Source organism: Pollicipes pollicipes, unplaced genomic scaffold (genome assembly GCF_011947565.3).
Source record: "Pollicipes pollicipes isolate AB1234 unplaced genomic scaffold, Ppol_2.1 Scaffold_6138;HRSCAF=7277_pilon_pilon_pilon, whole genome shotgun sequence".
Lineage (NCBI taxonomy): Eukaryota > Metazoa > Arthropoda > Thecostraca > Pollicipedomorpha > Pollicipedidae > Pollicipes > Pollicipes pollicipes.
In genome coordinates, this window is record NW_023596818.1 from 26,903,891 (window position 1) to 26,924,586 (window position 20,696).

Consider the following 20,696-nt stretch of genomic DNA (forward strand, 5'->3'; position numbering starts at 1 on the left):
CATGAAGAGCAAGCGCGTTTTCACCCTGAAAAGAGAAGGCATATATCACCTCGCCTGACCCCGTGTTGTTTCGCGGCCTCCTGAAGATGCTAGCCTCCGACCCGTCGTTGTCGGCTGCCGCCGTGGCCAGGAGCTGGCCGAACGGCACCAGCTTGACCATCAGCAAGCGCGTCAGCAGAATCAGGTGAACCAGCATCACCACGGGGAACGGCTTGCCAGACGCCTGCTCCCCAGACACGGCCGATGGCAAGCCCGGAATCAGGCTGACAGCTGTGAACACGACAGTGCCCCGTCAGACCGGCGACCGGCGCAGGCGTCGCGACGAGACAGGCTTCAACGACATCGAGTCTTACAAAACATCGCCTGCTACAATACATAACTTCTCAGCAAGCCAGGCCACCAAAACATGAAATATTATCACTTTATGCCATTTGCATTACGCCATAACATGAGATGAAGATGTCATTGCGCAAACATCACCAAGTGGTACGCACATCGCGTTGAACGCATCTAAATTGAGACCAAGGTTTAGCAGAATTCTGCAGCATGACTACCACATACAACAGCGTAGAGAAAGATCCCGAATAAATTCAGCAAGTAACACAACCACTGATATGTCACTCGTGAGCAATATCTGAACCAGATAGAATCATTTTAAATATTCGGCAGCCAGTTGATAGCAGCCACAGCGTGTTTGGGATGGTTCAAATTATCACCACAGATACTTTACAGCCTGTTCTCAGCGGCAGCACGGCAAAATGATGAAAGCGTTCACAGTGGCTATGCACCGCGTTCTAAAGGCCGCTTGACCGTCAAAGTCGCACGAATCGACGGCTCAACCCAGTGTTCTAATATTCGGTCACTTGGATGGCACGTATGTGGACATGTTTCATGTTATTACACCCCGGCTTGTGGCTCGCTGCCGACTGCCCATCCCCTTGTTCAAAATCAGCCAATCAGCATCGGACTGCGCGGCTGTGAAACCAGTATCTATGCACCTCAGGCTTGACAAATGCACTAAGTAGGTCAGGTGTCTGGGTCGGGTCAAAGGGCAACGGATTGGCGCAAACCGATTGCGTGCGGGGCCGTCGCCGGATAGCCAGGATTCTGGTAGCATTAATGTATATCTAAATCCCGCACAGCCCGCTGAATGCATTTTGGAACGCTGGCTGAACCACATCCACAAGTGAGACCCACCATCGCGACATACTCTGAGCGAGCACCGTCCGATCCAATCCGTCCGTGATCCCATGCCGGTCCGCATCCCTCGGCGAGCTCACCAGTCTCGGGCGCCGCCCTGAAGACAACCTCTGCGAGAAGCACCATGACCACGCCGTTGGACTTCATTTTGGCTGGCTGGCTGTGGCAGGCGGCGGCCAGTGTGGCACCGTGACGCGCCTGGAATGGCACCGGCGTTAGCAGCACGGACACCTAGCTGAAGCCGAACGCCGGCCACAGAGTGTCCGATTTTAACTCCAGCAGCGACACTGCGTACGCTTACACATGCCGACGGCCATGGGGATGGATCAGACAGAACCTTCTGAGGCAGCCAGGGACACTGGTCAGAGCGTTCTTGCTGGGGCAGCCAAAGACGCAAAAAAAAGCACAAGTTCCAAAGCTACCAGCACGATGGCACGGCCTGAGGGCACAGGTACTGCGGAAGCAAATATACATCGATGTGCAAAAAAGACGGCAAACCGCAAACAGGATGCTGTTAACTGAGAAGAGGTGAACAGAGCAACCTAGTCGATTCGATTTGGGAGCCAACGGAGGACTGTTCGTAACTATGCAAACTCAAATTCTCTCTGACCTTACTCCGAGACAAATATTAGGCTAAGTAGTGGCCCCCATGTAGGTATATGCACCTCATCCTATCCATCCCCTTACCAAATTTAAGGCCATGTATTCGTGCGTAAGTAACAGTATGCTGAAAGTTGAAAACTGCATGTAAGTCCGCAAAAAAGAGAAGATCAACAATGTGCAGCATCCATTTCAGCAGTTCCAGGTACGCTAGAAACGGCGAGGGCCGTACCGCGGTTTTCAGTGAAAGCGTTGAAGTTGTGTCCCGCTGGTGAAATTTTGGGTGCGCCTATGCACAAGTGCCACATATTTCTAGCGGCCGTCAAGCCGGTGTCACCCTGCGGAACGGCATCGCGGGACGGCTTGTGGGAGCCGTTTTTCCTGAGCGGCGAGGCACGGCACCACTGGAAGTTCGTGTGCCTGTCCCCCGGCGACGGCCACGTTGACTGTCGGCTACACCGGGCCTGCACACCAGATTTGGAGGCAATCGAGACGCCCCGCAATATCACATTGGTATGTTACGCAGCGTATAACTCGAAAAGTACGCAAAATTCCACCTCAAAGACAGTGATTTTCGGAATCAGCGTGTTGAGAAGGCCCTGCACACCAAATTTGGAGGAAATCGAGACGCCCCGCACTATCCAACTGGCAATTGGATATCAATCTGCTGTTAGATTGACAGACGTCCTGCCGCCGGTACCGCCACGGCCGCGCCGTTTCAGGGACACCGTAAGCGTTCTAGTTTGGCATTATTACGCTGTGCTGTGACGTGGTCTACTTAAACGCGACCGCGCTATGATTCGTCTGTCGCTCCATAATTGCGCACCTAAATGCGCTTAAAGTGAACAAGTGACAAAACTTCAAATATTTCACCAAACGACATTTGTCAGGAATTTGAACGTGGAAAAGAACAAATAAAATAGCTGAATTATTCTGACCACATGTACTAGGTTCCATGCTAGATTCATGTGATTTTTCCCTTAATTTCTACGACTGCGCTCAACTCTGACTGATCATGTAGAATTTGCGCTGCAGGTTGATAACCCGAAATCTGCATGATTGTTTGTCAATATTTCTCGCTTAAATGTATTGTAAATATTAAATGTTTGTCAATATTTCTGTCTTAAATGTATTGCATGTCATGACTATTGCAGCACGCCGCTTCGATGGTGACACAATCTTAACGTCCACGGCCGGTACTTTTGCAGTACTTTTCTTGTTTGAGTCCACTTAACACAAATGTGTACATAATGGTCAAAAAATGATGTGGGAAGCCTGCAATCTTGGTCTATGAAATGTACAATGTTAAAAATAATACTGAGGTACACGCGCCCTGTTGAATATCGACGGATCTGTGCCAAGCTACCATATTATATATGGTAGCTTAACGGTACCGGGCTGAACGGCCTCGCTGCCATACGGCCATTTTTATCGGGTGCGGCCAAAACCCTTCTCATTTCCTCACCTCTCAAGAGCATTTATAATTTCTGCCTAAGACAACATGAGAATGAATACCACCACAAGAAGAGCTTGATATTAGTTCAGTTCTAGCGCATTACTGACGTCATTGCTTGAGTACATGGATAAAACCATGCGTTGATATGCACTAGAAGGTTCATAGACTTACCATTGATTTCTCTGTCGTATTTGTAACGTACTTAGAACCGATGAAGGCAGCAGGAGCGGTTGATCAGACTCTGGTTGATGATCAGAAGTGGTTGAAATTGCTCGTACAGTCGTGCTGCTCCCCATTTGAAACAGTTTTAAAGCTTTACCTCATGTCTAAAGTGACTTTCCAACAGGGCTGTTTAATGTTGAAACGACAGTGTCCTTGGTGGTTTGTATGTACCAAAATTGTACGAGGATTAAATGAGGTAAATGTGTCAGTGAATATACATGTACATTTTTATTTATCTTGAGTGGTTGGGCCAGATTTGTTAGCCAATGCTCTGTTAAAAGGAGTCGCTGTTTTTGCCCCTGGGTGTTGTGTCTCTCTTTTTTGACAGCACTATGTTTGGGCTTGTTAGATGCATGTGTGATACAGATGCTGAAAATCAGAAGCAGAATTCTAGCACTGTTCTGGTGTATTCAATTTCTGAGTAAAGGTGAGTGCTGTGTAAAGACCAAATGCATTTAGCCTAACACAGCATTTAGCCTAACATATCTGACAGTTTGGATCACACTGCATGACCAGGTGGTTTTCAGTTACCGTCCTTTTCAGAGCTGGTGTCAGAATTAGCCTTGATTTTCAATAAATATGCTTCATTTGCCAATGACTTTGTGAACTGAAAACGAGTCTTCTCAATTTGCGAACTAGGTAGTGTTGCAACCTGGAGTTTGGAAGCTATGTGGAAATTATCACCAATCCTTTTGTCTTGCATTTAACTGAAAAGACATAATTAAGACTGTTAGACTGTTGTTGAATTCCTTCACAGGTTGGCATAATGCAAGATGTTGTACCTGCAACAATGGCATAGTTTTGGAAGACTATATCCCTGTTCAGTTGGGGGGGGGGGGGGGGGAGGCTGAACACTGAAAAACAACAACTACCCTCAAGAGATTCCAACAAATGGGCTACTCTACAGATCTTGCTTAGCTTCTTCTCAAATTGGGGGGAGGGGGGGGGCTATGCCAAAGTTGGGTGACAAAGTCTCTCCCCTCAACTGAAAAGGAAATGATACACCTGGTTTGCAATAAGGCAACTTCATTTTGTTGTAAGGTGCGAGAATGGTGCGAAGGTGGATGTGCTTAACCACTTCCTGAAGATTGAATAGGGTAACTGGCCCTGTATCACTTAGTCCGTACCAATGGCTCAGTTCATTAGAGCGCCTGGCCTCTGGTCCACCTACCCGTGGCGGGTTGGGCTCGAGTCGGTTTTGGTAGCCGCTATTTCACCTTGACGGGTATGGCCTACGACCGGTGGCAGCGGGTACGCGAAAGGTCAGGCGTTAGAGAGCAGGACGGACTGTGACGCACATTGCAGCACGTTGAACTTTCTGCCATCAAATTCTGCCGTGACGCGGAATCGCGGAATGGGATGGTAGGGTACAGAATCAATACATCCATTCAAACAAAACGTCAAAACGCAAAACGGATGCTCGAAAAGCTGCAAAACGAAAAGCTGCTCGAATATGGCCATAATTACAGGCAAAGGCATGCGTCATGCGTCTGAATAGCATATATCACTGATCGTGCTATGTTGCGTTTCTCAGTATCCAAAGCCATCCAATCAGGCATTGGGTCTGGTCACCGCTGCACCCCGAAAACAATGTCAGAGCGTCGCTGACGAACACTACCGCAGTTGGTCAGCGGTTGCGAGAATCGGCTACAGCACCCCGAACTGTGCATCCGCACAACTACGCAGCCACCGGTGATGACTGAGCCAAGCTCATTCGCGCCGTGCGACTGCAGTACCACGCCCTCTGCCAAACGACAAGGATCATACATACTGAAATGTGTTGCAGCATTTTTCCCTGGCTGGAGGCCGGGCAGCCCTTCTTAGTTATTCATTTGCGGTCAATGTCCATGACAGCAATACTTCATGTTCTTAAAATTGGGGCTGAGATGCCCTGGCCCCTGCTCTTTCTCTCTCCTTCCCATCCACCCTTATTCCTGAGCTCCTGTCTACCAACACACTAAGCAATGTGAGATACCAACTATTTACCTAATCCATGGGTATGCCAATCCACACAGCTCAGCAGAGTGTATGCGTCCGCATAAATTGCTTGTGATTCCCGGAACGCAAGTTGTGTGAAGGGCATTTTTGCAAGACACTATTACACCAAACTATCTGGAGCACACTCCAACGCCATCACTCAGGATCACACGGCAAGGAAGGCCAGTCAGTCACTCATTCATTATGGGTAGTCACGGTCGTTCATGCAGCAGTCCGCTTGCTTCGGGCGTCGAAGCAACAGCCCGTACTGGCGGGCGCGATGAGCCATCAGGCCGTCCACGCCGCTCATCACGGTACTGTTCCGCACAAGCACTTTTGCAAGCCCCGTCGCGACACTGAGCCGCGGCAATGGATGTGCGGCACTCAATGAACGGAAAGAAGACACTGGCCAGGGACGGCTTGTAAGCCGAGGCGTGCGCAGACGCCAGCGCACTCCGAGTCGAGCTGCGCCTGCAGCGTATCGAGGTGGTCGCACTGCAAGCACTGGCACACCTCGTAGGCCCTTCGGCCGCCGCACACCAAGTCAGGGGCAGCAGCGGCAGCAGCACCGCCATCGGGGCGACGGGCAGCAGCCGGTCTGGCAGGTAGCGACGGCGGTCCGGGCGGCAGCCAGCTGGCGTTGGCGGGGCACACCAGCTACGCCAGCTCGGTGGGCCCCCCGCGCGGCGTTGGTGAAACAGGACAGGACAGCTACCGCTGACCATCGTCGAACTAGGCCGACTAGAACCAAACAGGCCAGCGGTGCATCTGGTGATCATGCTCCTGCAAACAGACGCACGCCGACCGTTGGAAGCTCACAAGATCACAGACTGCCCCAAACCTCAGCACAGCTTTCTAAACATGCATGTTTTTCTTTTTTTTCTTTTTCAATTCTTTTTCGGTTCAAATACAGAACGGTTGGTTCATTGCCAGTGCCGTGAGTCAAGGGCCTTTGCGTATGTACAAAGCAGAGAAAAAAATACACAGGACCGGGAGGTACAACAGTTTCAAAATAGCTGGTTCAATTCCTCGTTCCCGTGCAATGGCCAGTAGTGCACAATGCATTTTTATGAGGAATTGTCCAGCCTTACGTATATCTGGAAGAACTGTGGCAGCATCTGAGTGACCTTCACATGTTTGCTGTCTTTCCTTGGTGCCCTGTTTATGGGTCATATTCATTCATGTAAAATGTCTTATTCCAAGGCATCATTGATTCTTTACTCAATGCAAAAGGCCAACAAGGCTTTGCATGCAGATGGCATGTGAGGCCTTAGAACTGTGATAGTCTTAAAAGGTACCACATATCAAGGGGATGTTTACTGTTGTAGAAAGCCGTAGGGTGGAATGATCAGTAGCTGCAAATATGTGATCAAAATTGGCGTCACGTCACAGCTGCCACAGCAAAAAAAAAGTCAATACATGCACAGAGCAGAGGCAAAACAGTTTTAAAATTAGCCCAGACTAGGCATCACTTACCAGAAGGATCTTTCTTTTCACATCAAAGGAATGTCAACCCCTTGAAAATACTAGCTCATCATGATGTTAGTTACACTTCTTTTTTACAGCCAATACTTATCACTGGCCTAGATCTTTGGAAGTGACATTGGATGCATGCAGTAGTTTCCGAAATTAATGTAGATTTGAGGATGTATAAATGGATGATTACTTAGGATTGCCTGGACATAGGTAGTTCAAAATCGCGTTTTTACTTTATAAAGGAAAACCTTCCCACTTAACAAAAATAGTGATTACCATGGTACAACTGGCAAGTTACATCTCAGAGCCAACCAGATCATTTTAAAGCCTACGCTTTTGATGAGTACCATGGTACAACTGGCAAGTTACATCTCAGAGCCAACCAGATCATTTTAAAGCCTACGCTTTTGATGCAGAGTATGTGGCAGAATCATGTGATATTGACAAAAGTAAGCATATGCACCAATGACATGCTTTAAGAAAGTGTCAGGTGGCGGCTAAATTACAGAGGGGATGAGATGACCTGGGAATAATATTTTGAAAGGGAAAGCACGACTAGCATGCATCCATGCGTAACTTGGTGCAGACAAAATGACAGTTGAGAATTCGAGATCCCCACTCCATTCCACCAGTAGTTACACAAATGGCAATGGAGATCTTGCTCTCGCATGAGAGTCACAGTGAGATTGACCCAACGTTTTGACAAACCAAACTAAACAGATCAGAACAGAAACAGAAACAGAAACAGAACATAAAGCACAGATCGGAAAGAGCTACTTAAATACTGCTGTCCGTGACACAAGTTCAATCATCTTCTGATAATACAAATATTTTGCTGTTACAATTGAAGAATAGTTCAAGTCTATCTGACTAACTTGTTAGTCGTTATTGGTGTGCTCTTCAGCAGCCCGGCTATGACAAAAATGCGAAGGCCCCCGTGCACATTCACCGCGAGCACGCTAATCCGCTATTTACGCCGGAAAAACGTCGACAGTGCGCCAGATTTGAGCCACTGTCAAATTTTCTCAGTGATATCAGCTGTTTTGATATTTTCACAAAACTATCAAAATGCTCTCGCGACCCGAGGAAATTAAATCTAGCTGCACCCATGTTATCGGCATTGATCTTTGAAAGCTCTTCGCTAATTGGTCAGGTTTAGTTTCGGCTGCCAGGATGATGGATGCTGGAAGCTGCTTGAGTACGAGGATTAAGCAGCAAAAGCGCCACATGTAGGGCGACGCAGGCTATTACTTTGCCGCTGTTGGTGTTGTGGTGTGTCGTAGTATTGCTTAAGTTGTAGATGAGAATATAAAATCGGCATGGATTTCCCAGAAATCAGGTAAGGTTTTTATAATAAGTACTTCAATGCGAGAACAGAACGCTGCGCAGCTTGACTCGAGAGCACTGCGTTACTGGCAACGTGGATGCACAAAAATTGAAAACCCTACAACTGGCCAGCTTTGGTGCCAATCTGGCAACATTTTCAATTTTCTGTGCAAACAGGGCCATTGTCTGCTAAATTGGGGGCCCGGGGCGGCTGGCAGCGCGTGCAGAGGCCCTGCCGGGAGAGGGGGCGGAGCGGTGGTGAGCCATAGAGCCCCGACACTCCAATGCGTCAGAAGAAAGAGTGGTGGCAGTCGTACCGAACTGTGGAGAAAACGGACACTCCGAAGGCATGGCCGGCTCAGCGTCTACCGCCTGTTTTGTAATGCAGGCGACTGCTTTGGTCATCGACTAGGAAATCTTCACGCCGATTAGATAGCGAGTGAAACCGCATCACGGGACATACTAATCATTGGACCCTTGTCCCCGCGGTTATAAATCGGGCATTATTTACAGTAACAAGGTTGTTGTGCATGCACGTGCGTGGTGCCTTATGTTTTTCGGTCGTACATAGTGCTTTGGCGGCCGCCCGTGGTGCGTAATGAACTTTTCGCTACTGGCAAAGTTCTTCTCTTGAAAGGAATGCTCTACACTTGAAGGCACTGAAGCAGGCATCAGACATGATAAAAACCCTCACTTATAACTATTGGTATACTTTTAAGTGAAAAAGATTGCTCTACACAACACAATTTCTGTGTGTAGTAGATATGCTTCTCAATATGCCCTCGCTTGTCATCGTACCCTGCACGGCACTGATGGAGAGCCAACTGACGTCTGTCATATCTGGATATCGTGCTCACGAACGCCAGATATGAACGGCGATTATTTTTCTTGGCCTTGATTCCCGCGTGGCTAATGCAATGACAGGATATGAATGACGCTATTACGGCGCCATAGATGCCTGCGCGAAGTTAAAACAGTCTCTCCGAAATAGTCCACGCATCTTCGCGAGTGTATTGCTTAGAAAATAAGATGTGTCGTAAGAAGGGCAGGGCTGTGAACTGCACGGAGTGATCAAGGCGGCCATTTCGGTTCAAAACCCCATGCAAATTTGGAGCCCTTTAACTCGCTATCAAGTAAGGGCCCCACACACAAGTCGAAAGCAAAAAGGATCTTGCCGCAACATGCTGTTGGGGAGACGTTAGGTGATCCAAGGCACTAAGGTGGCCTGTGTCAGCGTCAGCGTCACTATTTTGGGTCTTCCTGTAAAGTGAACGAGGGTAGCGTCGTGTCAGGACAGGCCGTGTTGTTCGTTCAGCGTTGCACGTCTAACTCCGCGCTTCGTTGAGGGCTAATGCCGGCGTGCCGCGTCATTCGTACCGGGGGTTATGACACCTGGCACCAAAAATAATGCTCAGGCGGACGTAGCTCGCTACACACTCGGGATGCACCTGCGTCGAAATGTGAATACATTCGGGACAGGATGGTGAGCACCACGTAGTGGACATGCAGCGCTGTTGCTTACTGGCGAAATGGAAATGGGTTAAGTACCAAGAATGAGCCACCTTTGCAAAAATTCGGGCATGTTCCTCTCCTCCACGAGCAGTCTTGATGCCTGAGCACCAGCTTTAATCTCCCTGATGAGAATAATTATTGCGACACCACGAATGATCCTCGTTCCCTTGTGACGACTGCCATTGGCTGAGCGATCGTGCGAAATGCCACCTGACGCGTGCGTTATCGGGATCTGTGCGCAGTGGCAAATGCAGCGCTCAACGCTGGCAGAACGCTAAAATGCAAATTAACCTATAGAGCTTGAACTGATGTTTGGAGGTATGCAAAGCCGCAACTTCTCCGCCAGTGCCACCATGCACTGAGTGTGCCCGACCCGCTGCCACTGCCTGCACGCACTGCTGCCTCATACTGGGATGGGCACACTACTCTCCTTTGATTCCTTGCCGATTTGGATCGCTTCGCGAATGCTCTTTCAGCTGTTCTTGCATGTGTAGCCAGATCCGAAGGCTCCCGACCAGGGTCACGCAGCAGGTGCGACCTCGCCTTTTGCGCTTCTCGCCGCACGCACACCTGAGCCTCACCATGCACATGTGGTCACGCGCTGATTCATAACCCAGCCACAGCCAGCCCACCGAATCAGACTGTGGTCTGCCCGTGGCGTGCCATCCGGGACTGTGGTCTGCCCGTGGCGAGCACCGCATCACTGCCGAACATGGCCGCGGCTCATCTGCTCCTGCTGCTGGCGGCGTCGGCCGCCGGACGCCACCTGGACGCCGACGACGTTGGCCTGGGTGCCGGGGGTGACGGGGCGTACCCCGAGGAGCTCAACCCGACGCTGACCGACGGCGGCCTGACCCTGATCGAGTCGGACATCGTGCTTCCGGAGGGCGTTGACCGGCGGGCGCTCATGGCCAAGCGGTGGCCGCTGGGCGAGGCGGTGCCGTTCGTGGTGACGCCGGAGGTGGAGCAGCGGCGCACCAACATCGAGGCCGGCATCAGTCACATAGAGGACGTCACCTGCGTGACGTTCCGGGAGGAGCCTGTCGAGTTCGCCGGGGCGCCACATCTGCGTTTCATCAACGGCAGTGGCTGCTACTCGTTCCTCGGCCAGATGCAAAACAAACTCAGCGGTCAGTCCGTCTCGATCGGCAAAGGCTGCGCCGCACTGGTGACGGTGGCGCACGAGATCAGCCATGCGCTCGGCTTCTTCCACGAACAGTCGCGACCCGACCGTGACCAGTACGTCGAGGTTTTGTGGGACAACATCAAGCAGGGCAAAGAGGCCAACTTCAGGATTAAGGAGAACGCCGAAACGCTCGGCGTCAAGTACGACTTCCGCTCTATCATGCACTACGCTAAGTTCGCCTTCTCCACTACGGGCATGCCGACGCTTCGTTCGGTGGACCCTCTGCAGGGGCACTTGGTGGGACGGCGCATAGGAGAGATGACCCACCGCGACCGCGCCATCACCAACATCGCGTACCAATGCGCCAACCACTGCACCGAGCCGCCCGCCTGCCAGAATGAAGGCTACGTGGACAAGTTCTGCCAGTGCGTTTGCCCAGAGGGTGTGGAAGGCGCGCTTTGTGAGAACGTGCCGGATGACTACAGCTACTACGGCCCGGTGTGCGGCGACGCCGACATCACGACGCCCGGCGTGATCACCTCCCCCGGCTACCCCGACTCCATGGAGAAGGACCGCCACTGCTACTGGCTGGTGACGGCGCCGAGCGGCTTCGCCGTCCGCCTCACAGTCACCGACGTCTCGATGAACGACTCCCCGAACTGCAAGCGCGATCGTATGTCGATCCGGGTGGAGGGAGACCTGCGCGACGAGATCGAGTCCGATTGCAACACGCGCCTCACCGGCCGCTCCTTCGTCTCGGTCGGCAACCGGCTGCTGGTGTACTTCCGCACCCGCGGCCGTTCCAGTCGCGGCCGACGCTTCAGCGGGTCGGTCGAGTTCGTGCCGGACGTGTAGATCGCGGGGCGCAAAGCAGGCTGCGGACGGGGAGACGGGCGCTTCATTCAAGAAAGTGGCAGTGGGTGATCCTAGCCGAATCGACACCACTGTCTTGCAGGCAGCTGCTTTGCTGATCTTGCTTACGAATACGGCGTGCCCTGTTTGGCATTCATCTGATTTTTTTAGTTGGTTCGTTGATGTTTGTGTTTTTATTGAGTTACGCCAACTATCAGGCACTACTCCAAACATCAACGGCCAGAAAATCTGGTACACAAACATGATCATACCATTCTCATGAGTGGTGTGAAGGGAATCGTTCGATTTTGGGGTATGTAGGTGTGGCCTACTTTTTTGTATCTGCTTCAAACACACGACATTCGGGTGTGCCATAGTTTGTTATCATTGCGCTGAGGTGTCGTTGCTGGTAAACATCAACCATGTTCCTTCACCCTCACCGGTATCTCCTGTTTCCGGATAGTGTTTTTATCTGCCTTTGTTGCTCAATTAAAAGGCATTAAGCATGGATTACATGCACGTAGAAACACACTTTTTCTGCTACGCGTAACGGTATGGGAGAAGGTAACTCTACACGACCTATGGTGAGCATATTTCTTGCCTGATCACCGTCCCGTCAAAAAAAAAAAACATGAGCCAGATGAAGGCCATGCGCAGTTTTTTCGTAAAACTCTGACCAAACAAGTTCCAAAACTTTGTCAAATATTATTTTCATATTCACCTCACAGATGCACGTCAACGTCTTATTTGATCTGAAAATGACTCGTTAACATTGAAACAGACTCAATTTGGATCCCGATGCTGTCTTCAACAAGTTTATTTTCAAACCTATTTAGTGATGAGCTTTGTTAGAAATATTTTCCTGCCAAAAACTTTAAAAATGTGTTTACCTCATCTTTTTGCGTCGCACTGCAAAATAAACTGTGCGTTTTCCGGTTCTGTAACACTTGTCTTCATTTACCGTTGTTGCGCAGTTATAGTGCTTCAAATGTTGCTAAAATCTCGAAAAATTAGGAATTCAAGTATTTAAAGATGTCAAGATACTATTTCAGCTAAAAGTTATCCAGTGGGCAGAGCACTTGCACGCTAATTGTGTATAGAAAATGTAAAATTTGAACAAAAAAATCATCAGAATTTGGATTTGAATTTTATGTTATTTACATAATGCGTCTGGATTTGGATTTTTCTGCCGATTCTATTTGAGCTTGCACGTGGATATCCGTCATGGTAAAGTCGAACATTTAAGTGGCGCTTCGCGTAAACTACCGTGCTCCAAACACAGCTAATTTTAATAGGATCGTGAGGATATCGTTTATATGGTTACAATTCACAACCTTTATGTGAAAAAGCCTTGCGGAATGGAAAGCACTTAGAAGCATCTTACGAATATTTTTTTAAGCAGAATTTTTTCCTCCATCATCGTTTTTCTTATGTTGATTTTTTAAGCCAATTATTTTCAGTGCCAAGTTTAGGATTTTTGCACCCTCATAACTCGACGGCCATTCGTCACGCAACAAAACTGCAAACATTTTCTTGTTGGTCACGAAAACACATTGGGTGTTCCAATTTTAATATTTTCATATATTTTCTAAGGTGGTTAGTTTAACAGCCACTGCTTCCAGCGTTTCACCAGTACGGTTCTTAGATCTTTCCAGCTGGGAGAACGGAAGCTATTAATTTTTGAATATTCATCAAAATACTGATTCATTCTTCGCGTGGTACTCCTTAAACGTACCGTGAAACAAAAGTTTTCGTGTCTCAAGTTTGAAGACATAAAAATAAGCAATTTTTGAAAGCTTTCTTTTCACCACTCGATGCTCATTGCAAGTTCTGAGCGTGCCAAGCATCTTTTTTTCAAATCTGACCCATCATAACCTTGCCCTGTTCTTTACCCACTCTTTCCCCAGTATCCTTTTTGTGACTATTGAATGACTTGGAGTTGATATTATGGGATTGACGATAACAATGTGCATAGAATGTTATGCCTTAAACGTTGCAAAGCAATGCTCTTCTAGCTTTGGAAGATAGACAAATTCCCAAAATCAGCGAAAAATACTTCTCCCTTTTTGCACGTTTTTCACTGGATAGCGAATGTCCATATTCGTGTTCAGCGTAGTTTTTCACCAGCACGCTTGAAGTTAACTCCTTGACACTCGGGAGTTCAAAATATCGTGGTGTCGTAGAGGTGGCATTGAAATCGCTGTTAAGAACATGTTTTTGCTTTTAAACTCGGCCAATTCTTGAGACGTTTTTAAACTTAAGCCATGGTCAAAAGAGCAGAAAGCCCGTCAGTTCTTATAATCTAAGCATTTTCGTAGAAAGTTCTTTCCAACGCCGTTTTCATGTTGAACACAGGAAAATGACCATTTCTGTACGATGTGAAAATTTGGTACCTGATATAAAACAAATCCTGAGTTAAAGAGCGTTTTAAGTCTGCAGCAGTGCAGCCCGTCAAAATATACATCTACTGTGTGCCGGAACAATAAAATTTAAGTGATTTAAGTGATTTAAGAACAGTTATGCGTTACTTCCTTCGGACCAAAATTGACGCTTTCCTCTATAACTCAACACAGATACTGATCAGGAATCCGGACCGCTTTCGTTCTATATACAAGTTTCAGGAATGTCAGATTTGGGCTTTAAAAGCTTATTATCATCTTGGAAACACCTGTTGCAAATTTCTGAGCCTAAACAGGTGCGGAAAAACGACCTTGACTCGTTGGAAAGCTGATCGTGGGCCGTAGAATCATGTCTAGATTCAAAATTGGTGTCAGGTATTAGTATATATCTTTGAGTTTTACATCTCTGGCTGCCTTCATTAAAAGCCCCCATTTCAGTCATAGTTCCATACTTAGCCTTGGATCGGCTAATCCTAACTGGTTTTACCTTCTGTCCCAAGCAATTTCCATATCCTTACGGTTTGACCATGGTTAAACGATGACGTCACGGCCGTCAGCTCTTGGAATCTTAGATATTCGGCAGATGCGCTAATGTTTATATTTTGAATTAAACGTAAAAAATTGGTACTTTCCGGTGTTCAGGTACACCGGTACGATTTTTGGGTCATTGTCCCAGTCTCGGTCACTGAATCTCAATAAATCAGGCACGAATCAATGTGCACTGAATTGCTGAACAGGATAGCGTTGTTGAAAGCCATATAGAACGGCTGCTTTGAATGGTATAAGCCAATATAAAAAAGATTTTTTGCCTGGTTTTCCAAAACTACTTCTCAAAAACTGCGTTTATATACACCAACCAGTGTGCCATGCACGCATGCGTCTAAAACAGTCTTTGGTTTTAGTGTCTGAGCTTGCTTCTCTTTCAAAAAGCAACAAAAACTAAAAATTTTGGTAAAACGGACAATTTGAAGGCAATTTGAATTTCTTGAATGAAGGTCGTCAATTCATGTCGTCACAATCGAAGGTGACGAATGCCTGTTTCTACATGCAGTGGCAGGATAGTCGATGTCCCCAACACTTCCGTTGCCATGTGTAAGCACACATTTTGAATACAGCCTAATATTCGACCGCTTTATTTCTGGGCCTCATTTAGGAAAGGGCATGCATGGTCCAAAACGGGCCCGATCATTGTTTTGTAGATGCGTATGAGGGTGGCTCTATCTGCGCCACATTCTCGGTATGCCAGGCACTTTAAAATGGATATCCGCCTTAACGTCCTTGCCTCGGTGTACTCGACCTGTTTGTTCAAGTGAGTCTGAAGCCCAATATTAAATCCGTAATCTGTGGTACGCTTGACATCGGTGACGTGCCACTGATGACCATGATGCAATCGTACGATGGCGGCGTAGAATCGCTTTGTGACAACAAAACCTGGCAGCATCTGGCAGTGAGACTTAAAGAATGCCTCGAAACGTACGAAAGCTGGCGTCAGCCGGCCATTCTCGTTGCGGGCGCTGAGTGGGGTGGCGGGATGGTGGATGGCTTGTTTATGGATTTGTTTTGTCTTGGTACTGGTCGTACGAAAAGCTTTGGTAGGCTGTTTGTCATATGCAGCACGGCGATCGCCAGCTTTTATGGCAGATTAAGCACGATATGCTGTGAACACTGTCATAAAATGTCACAAATCTCACGGGAACCTGCCAAGGACTGTTGAGGATGTCAGTTCTGTATTGTCGACCTATCCTTGCCTGCAGTGCTGTAGTCCTGACGTTGATACCTTGTGATGTGCACAAGAGCCACTTTGTGTGTGTAACTGGAAATGCAGTCACATGCAAAAATTAGCAGTGAATATGTAACGCTGGTATGAAATGATTGCCAAAGCATTGCTTTTGCTATGGTGAAGATGGTAACATTGAGCTACCAAGAATGTTGTTTTTTGCTCAGGATTATTTATGCAAGCGATAGGCAACTCCGATATAATCATTGTGGTGCCACAACATTCTAACTGGCGATAGTCCTTTAGCAGTGCTAAATCAGTTGCTACCAGTCGTTCGTGAATTATAAACTATTATCTCACATGCTTGGATAGAGTAGTCAGCCAATGTGGTGCATTGTGTAAGGGCACAGGTCAACAGTGTCATTGTGGCACTACCACAGTGCTGTACTGTGGCGTGGCGTATTGGACAATGATACGGCTTCCGTACTGCAGTCTCGGCTGCTACCATTATACATTCCATCATGAGAAGATGGGTCAAGCGTGCATTTTTGTATTTGCTCTGCATCCGACATGCGACTGACCAAAAACACATAATACAACATATAAATCACTTTCAGCAAAGCACAAAACCAATAAGTGGCATCACTTGCTCGGCCCGTTCTGTGAATCCACAAAACATAGGTCACAAAGACGCAAACATGTCTTCTGCTCCCACAGCCACGCGGCATGCTGCAACCGCCAGCCTGCTTCACTCAGAAGTGTTATTCATACAAGTGACAACATACGCATAAAAACGAAATATTACATGCCGTGAAATGACAGTGAAAACGTGATGACCTCGCGCGAAGCTGGACACAGAACAAGTGCGTGTAGTTAGATGGGCGAAATGCAAGGACGTGATAAAGCTGCCAGTGCACACAAAGCTCATGATACAAATAATGCAAAATGCCATCTAAGAAACAACAATACTTTTTCACCTTTCTCGGCACCCAGCATCTCAAGCAAGTTGGAGTGACTGACCTTGATGGCTCACAAGCATTGCCTGCCTGCACACAAAATTTGTTAACACAGCAGTATATGCATTCATGATAATGCAACACTAAATTTCCAGAATTCTTAAGGGGAGACAATTTTGCAAAGCCGTATCAGGCAACCTCTTACAAAGCATGTGCATTAATGAGCCGCACGGGCCTGCTCCTGCCGCCAAAATGAATCGCTAGTACAATGGCATGCAATGTCAGTGTTTGTTCGTCCCGGTGGCTCAGTTGGTTAGAGTGCCTGCCTTCCGATCCACCTACCTGTGGCGGGGCGGGTTTGAGTCGCTATAGGGCGCTCGCCATTTGCCCTTGACGGGTATGGCCTGCGGCCGGTGGCAGCGGTCGCGCTAAAGGTCAGTTGACGTCAGAGGGCAGGACGGGCCGTGCCGAGCATTGCGGCACGTTAAGCTTTCGCCACCAAATCCTGCCGTTGACATGGAATTGCGCGATCGGATGGTAGGGGTCAGGGCTCGCACAACAAGCACTGCTTAGCGTGAGCTCCGATCCCGAAAATCAATCCATTCAAAGGGTTCGGATCAAATCTTTTAAAAAAATGTATTCGTTACATGCTGTAACACCTTAATAGGTTCAAAATGTCGGCAAGATCATGATGAAGTAGCAAATCGCCCTTGTACATCCCGGCAGTGTAGGAAATACTGGTTGCTGGTGTTTGTCAGTTGGCTGGCATCACCACCTTAGTGTGCTCAAACGCAAGCAGAAAGGTAGACAGGTATCGATATGTCACATTTTATTGGGAATCATTAGACTTAAAAAATACCAAAAACAAAGCTCTATCTCAGAACCGCAAGCCTCGCACGCACACCCCGCATCACATATGATCAATATAAGTCACTGGCACGCACCGCCAGGAATCACGCCCATTTCAAGCAACTGATTCACACTAATACCAAATAAGTGCGATCCCACACTGGCACAGCCCGTGGGGCTATCAAATCGCAGATTTTCTTATAATTTCTGCAGATTTTCGGTCATAACACCGCATTTTACAGCGGGTCTCAAGGCATTGCAACTTAAGAGGTTTCACTTGCAGAACGCAATTTGTCATACAGTTTGTTTCAGATAGTTCGTTAACTATATAAACATATATATATATATATATATATATATATATATATATATATATACTGTAGTATTCTCCTAATATTATAATGCGTTGGTACCCCCCTAATTTGCGCAAGGTTCACTGCTCCGGCGCATAATGCGCCGCCCGAGTCGTCTGTAAAAAATACGTGAAAGAACAAATCGCCAGCAGGAAAAAAGGTAGAGTTGCCGTCGCGTCTTTTTATTACAATATTCGGGTCGTGATGTCCTTTTTGCAGACATCGGCGTTTTTTATAGCTTTGGCCCATTTTGGCCCTGACCCAGATACAAGGAAAAACGTCCCGTTAACGATTGCCGCACAACGCGAAAGTGCTCACGCTTGCGTCCGCGACACGCCTTCAGCGGCGAAATCTTACCTACATATATCACCATCAACCATCAATCATCTCCCAAGTCAATCACCTCCCGAGGGTTGTATCATATGTGCCGCACCATCGCTTCTGCGAACGTATCAGCGGCCATGCTGTTTTTGACCACGAGCAGAAAACAGCCTGTAATGTGACGGCGATCGTACATCATCAATGCGAAGGTAACTTTGAAATAGTCTCTCAATAAACCTTCTCCCACTTTTGCAGGCGTCTAACTCAGGAACCAGAGTGCGTTGGGTCTTAAAAAGGGCATAACAACGAACTGAAACAAAGGCCCCAAAATGCTGCTGCTTGGTTTGGGGCATAAATTATGCTTCTCAACTAGATCGGTTGGTAATTTTGCAAAAAAGGGCTGTGCGTCTTATAGAAAATGTGTATCCTCCACAAAGCTCAGAGCCAATCTTTAAACGATACGAAATTTTGAAACTATCGGATATTGCTAAATCTCAAATGTCAATTGTGATGCACAAATTTTTAACTTCACAGCTCCCTGCATCATTCGATTTAATTTGCAATCTCTACGAATCCAATGACATGGATATGAGGTAAGCAAAACATTTAGACCAACCTTTCTCTTATCGTAATTATAGACTATTTACAGCATCTTGCCTTGGCCCTAAGCTGTGGAACGACATCATGGTTTCATATTTTCCAAGAATAGCCAATATCCCTGTATCAAAAACCATCATTAAGAACATCATCCGCAAGCATTTCGTGAACACACATTAACGTAACCAACATATTTGAAGACATTGCCATCCTTGTGCTGTACATATCCAACGCACTTCATATTTGAGCTCCTTCATGTTTCATAATCAATTTCTGATATAAAGTCATGCACATATACCCAAATTCACGGCGCTGGCTCCGGGAGTTCTCCCAGCAACAAGCTCTGCTTAGCTGGGTTCTACTCCCTGGACATCCAGCTCAAAACCCAGCACAAACATGACCAGGTAATCGCCCCTCTCCGACTTGTGACTGTATAGCCCTTACTAACACGGGGAATTGAGTGGTTGTAGATTATTGGGCGGTTGTAGCGGGCTGTCATTAGCTGACTTTGGCTAATGACTACTTTAAGCCTTTTCATCTATGATTTTTCCCTACCTATCACATAACACAATTCCTTCGGGTCTGCTCCACCTCTTCGCCTGTTTTTTTTTTTTACGTTTGTTTCATCTTCCTAGCTGGGAGTGTCGCGACTTGATTTTATGTTTTCTGGTGTTAACGTACGGTTTACTGCGTCACTGGGATTGAGGGAGGGGCACTCCTGGTTACCTGTTCTTGGGTAACGGCGTAGAAAAAAAGACATTTCAGTTCAAAACCCCATGTGAGAGTGAAGCACTCCTTTTAATTAACTCAACATCTTTCTGCAGAGAAAATATTGTCGACGAATAACATGTACGTCGTGAGTTGAATTTAAACTGTACCCGTCGGTGTCTCCAAGTGCTCAAAAAATTGGTACAAATTTTTGGCTGTTAATTTGGGGAGTACTCGTTGGTTTGACGAGAAGACCTTTACAAAAAAGATAAACGTCAAGGTTGCATCTAACTGCAATTAACGGTTTTCTAAAAACTGTCTGAATTTTTTGTCTATTTACAGGCCGAAATTAGAATTTTCCGGGGACATAACTAAATTTGCAAAAGCCATCCAAAAGCAATGTGTCTTTGAGAACAATGCAATGTCTATTATCCTGTATCATGAACATCCCCGTATGTGCCCTGCGTGCCCAGCTAGTCTGTCAAACTTGACAGTGTCACGCGTAACGCCAAAGGGAAAACTACCTCCCTTCGAAAGACCGCTGCCTTCATTCGTCGATAGAATATCTGTCTGCAAAAAGCTATAAACTACATCGGTCGATGTATTGAAAGCTTCAAAATTAAAAGAAAGTTTTTGGAAGTTGGTTTGGAGATAAGCCGTTGGTTTAACATCATAAACAGATTGCAAAACATTGCACGTTGATTTTGTATCTAATACAGTTATTTGCTTTTAAAACATTTTTGAAGTCTACATGTAGGTTTATACAAAGGTAGGCTTTTCGATTGTGTTTGTGATTGTGTGTCTGAAATGCGTACATTTTTCCACTGTTGATAAGCCAATAAAATTACCTAGATTTAGACCTGGGTCAGGACTAGGTCCTACCGCCTACTGATTGAATAGAGTTATGGTAGTACATAGCCGGCCTGGGAAGGGCTCCCGAGCTATAGATGTGGTGGGGAATTCTTGGAATGATGTTGTGGACCGCAGTGCCGGCTCATATCTGAGAATTACCTTAAAATGTGGAACACCTATGAAATCAAAGGCTTCGC

The 20,696-nt window shown here is 47.2% G+C and overlaps 1 protein-coding gene across 1 annotated transcript; it reads left to right on the plus strand.

Moving 5' to 3' along the window:
- Nucleotides 1-10,481: 10,481 nt before the first annotated feature.
- On the plus strand, nt 10,482-11,750 carry LOC119105516 (blastula protease 10-like). Its single transcript, XM_037228980.1, has one exon. The coding sequence runs from the start codon at nt 10,482-10,484 to the stop codon at nt 11,748-11,750; it is 1,269 nt and encodes a 422-aa protein (XP_037084875.1).
- The last annotated feature ends 8,946 nt before the right edge of the window (nt 11,751-20,696 follow it).

Excerpts from the sequence above, each read along its gene's own strand:
- LOC119105516 (XM_037228980.1), top strand. The coding sequence starts at position 10,482 with ATGGCCGCGGCTCATCTGCTCCTGCTGCTGGCGGCGTCGGCCGCCGGA.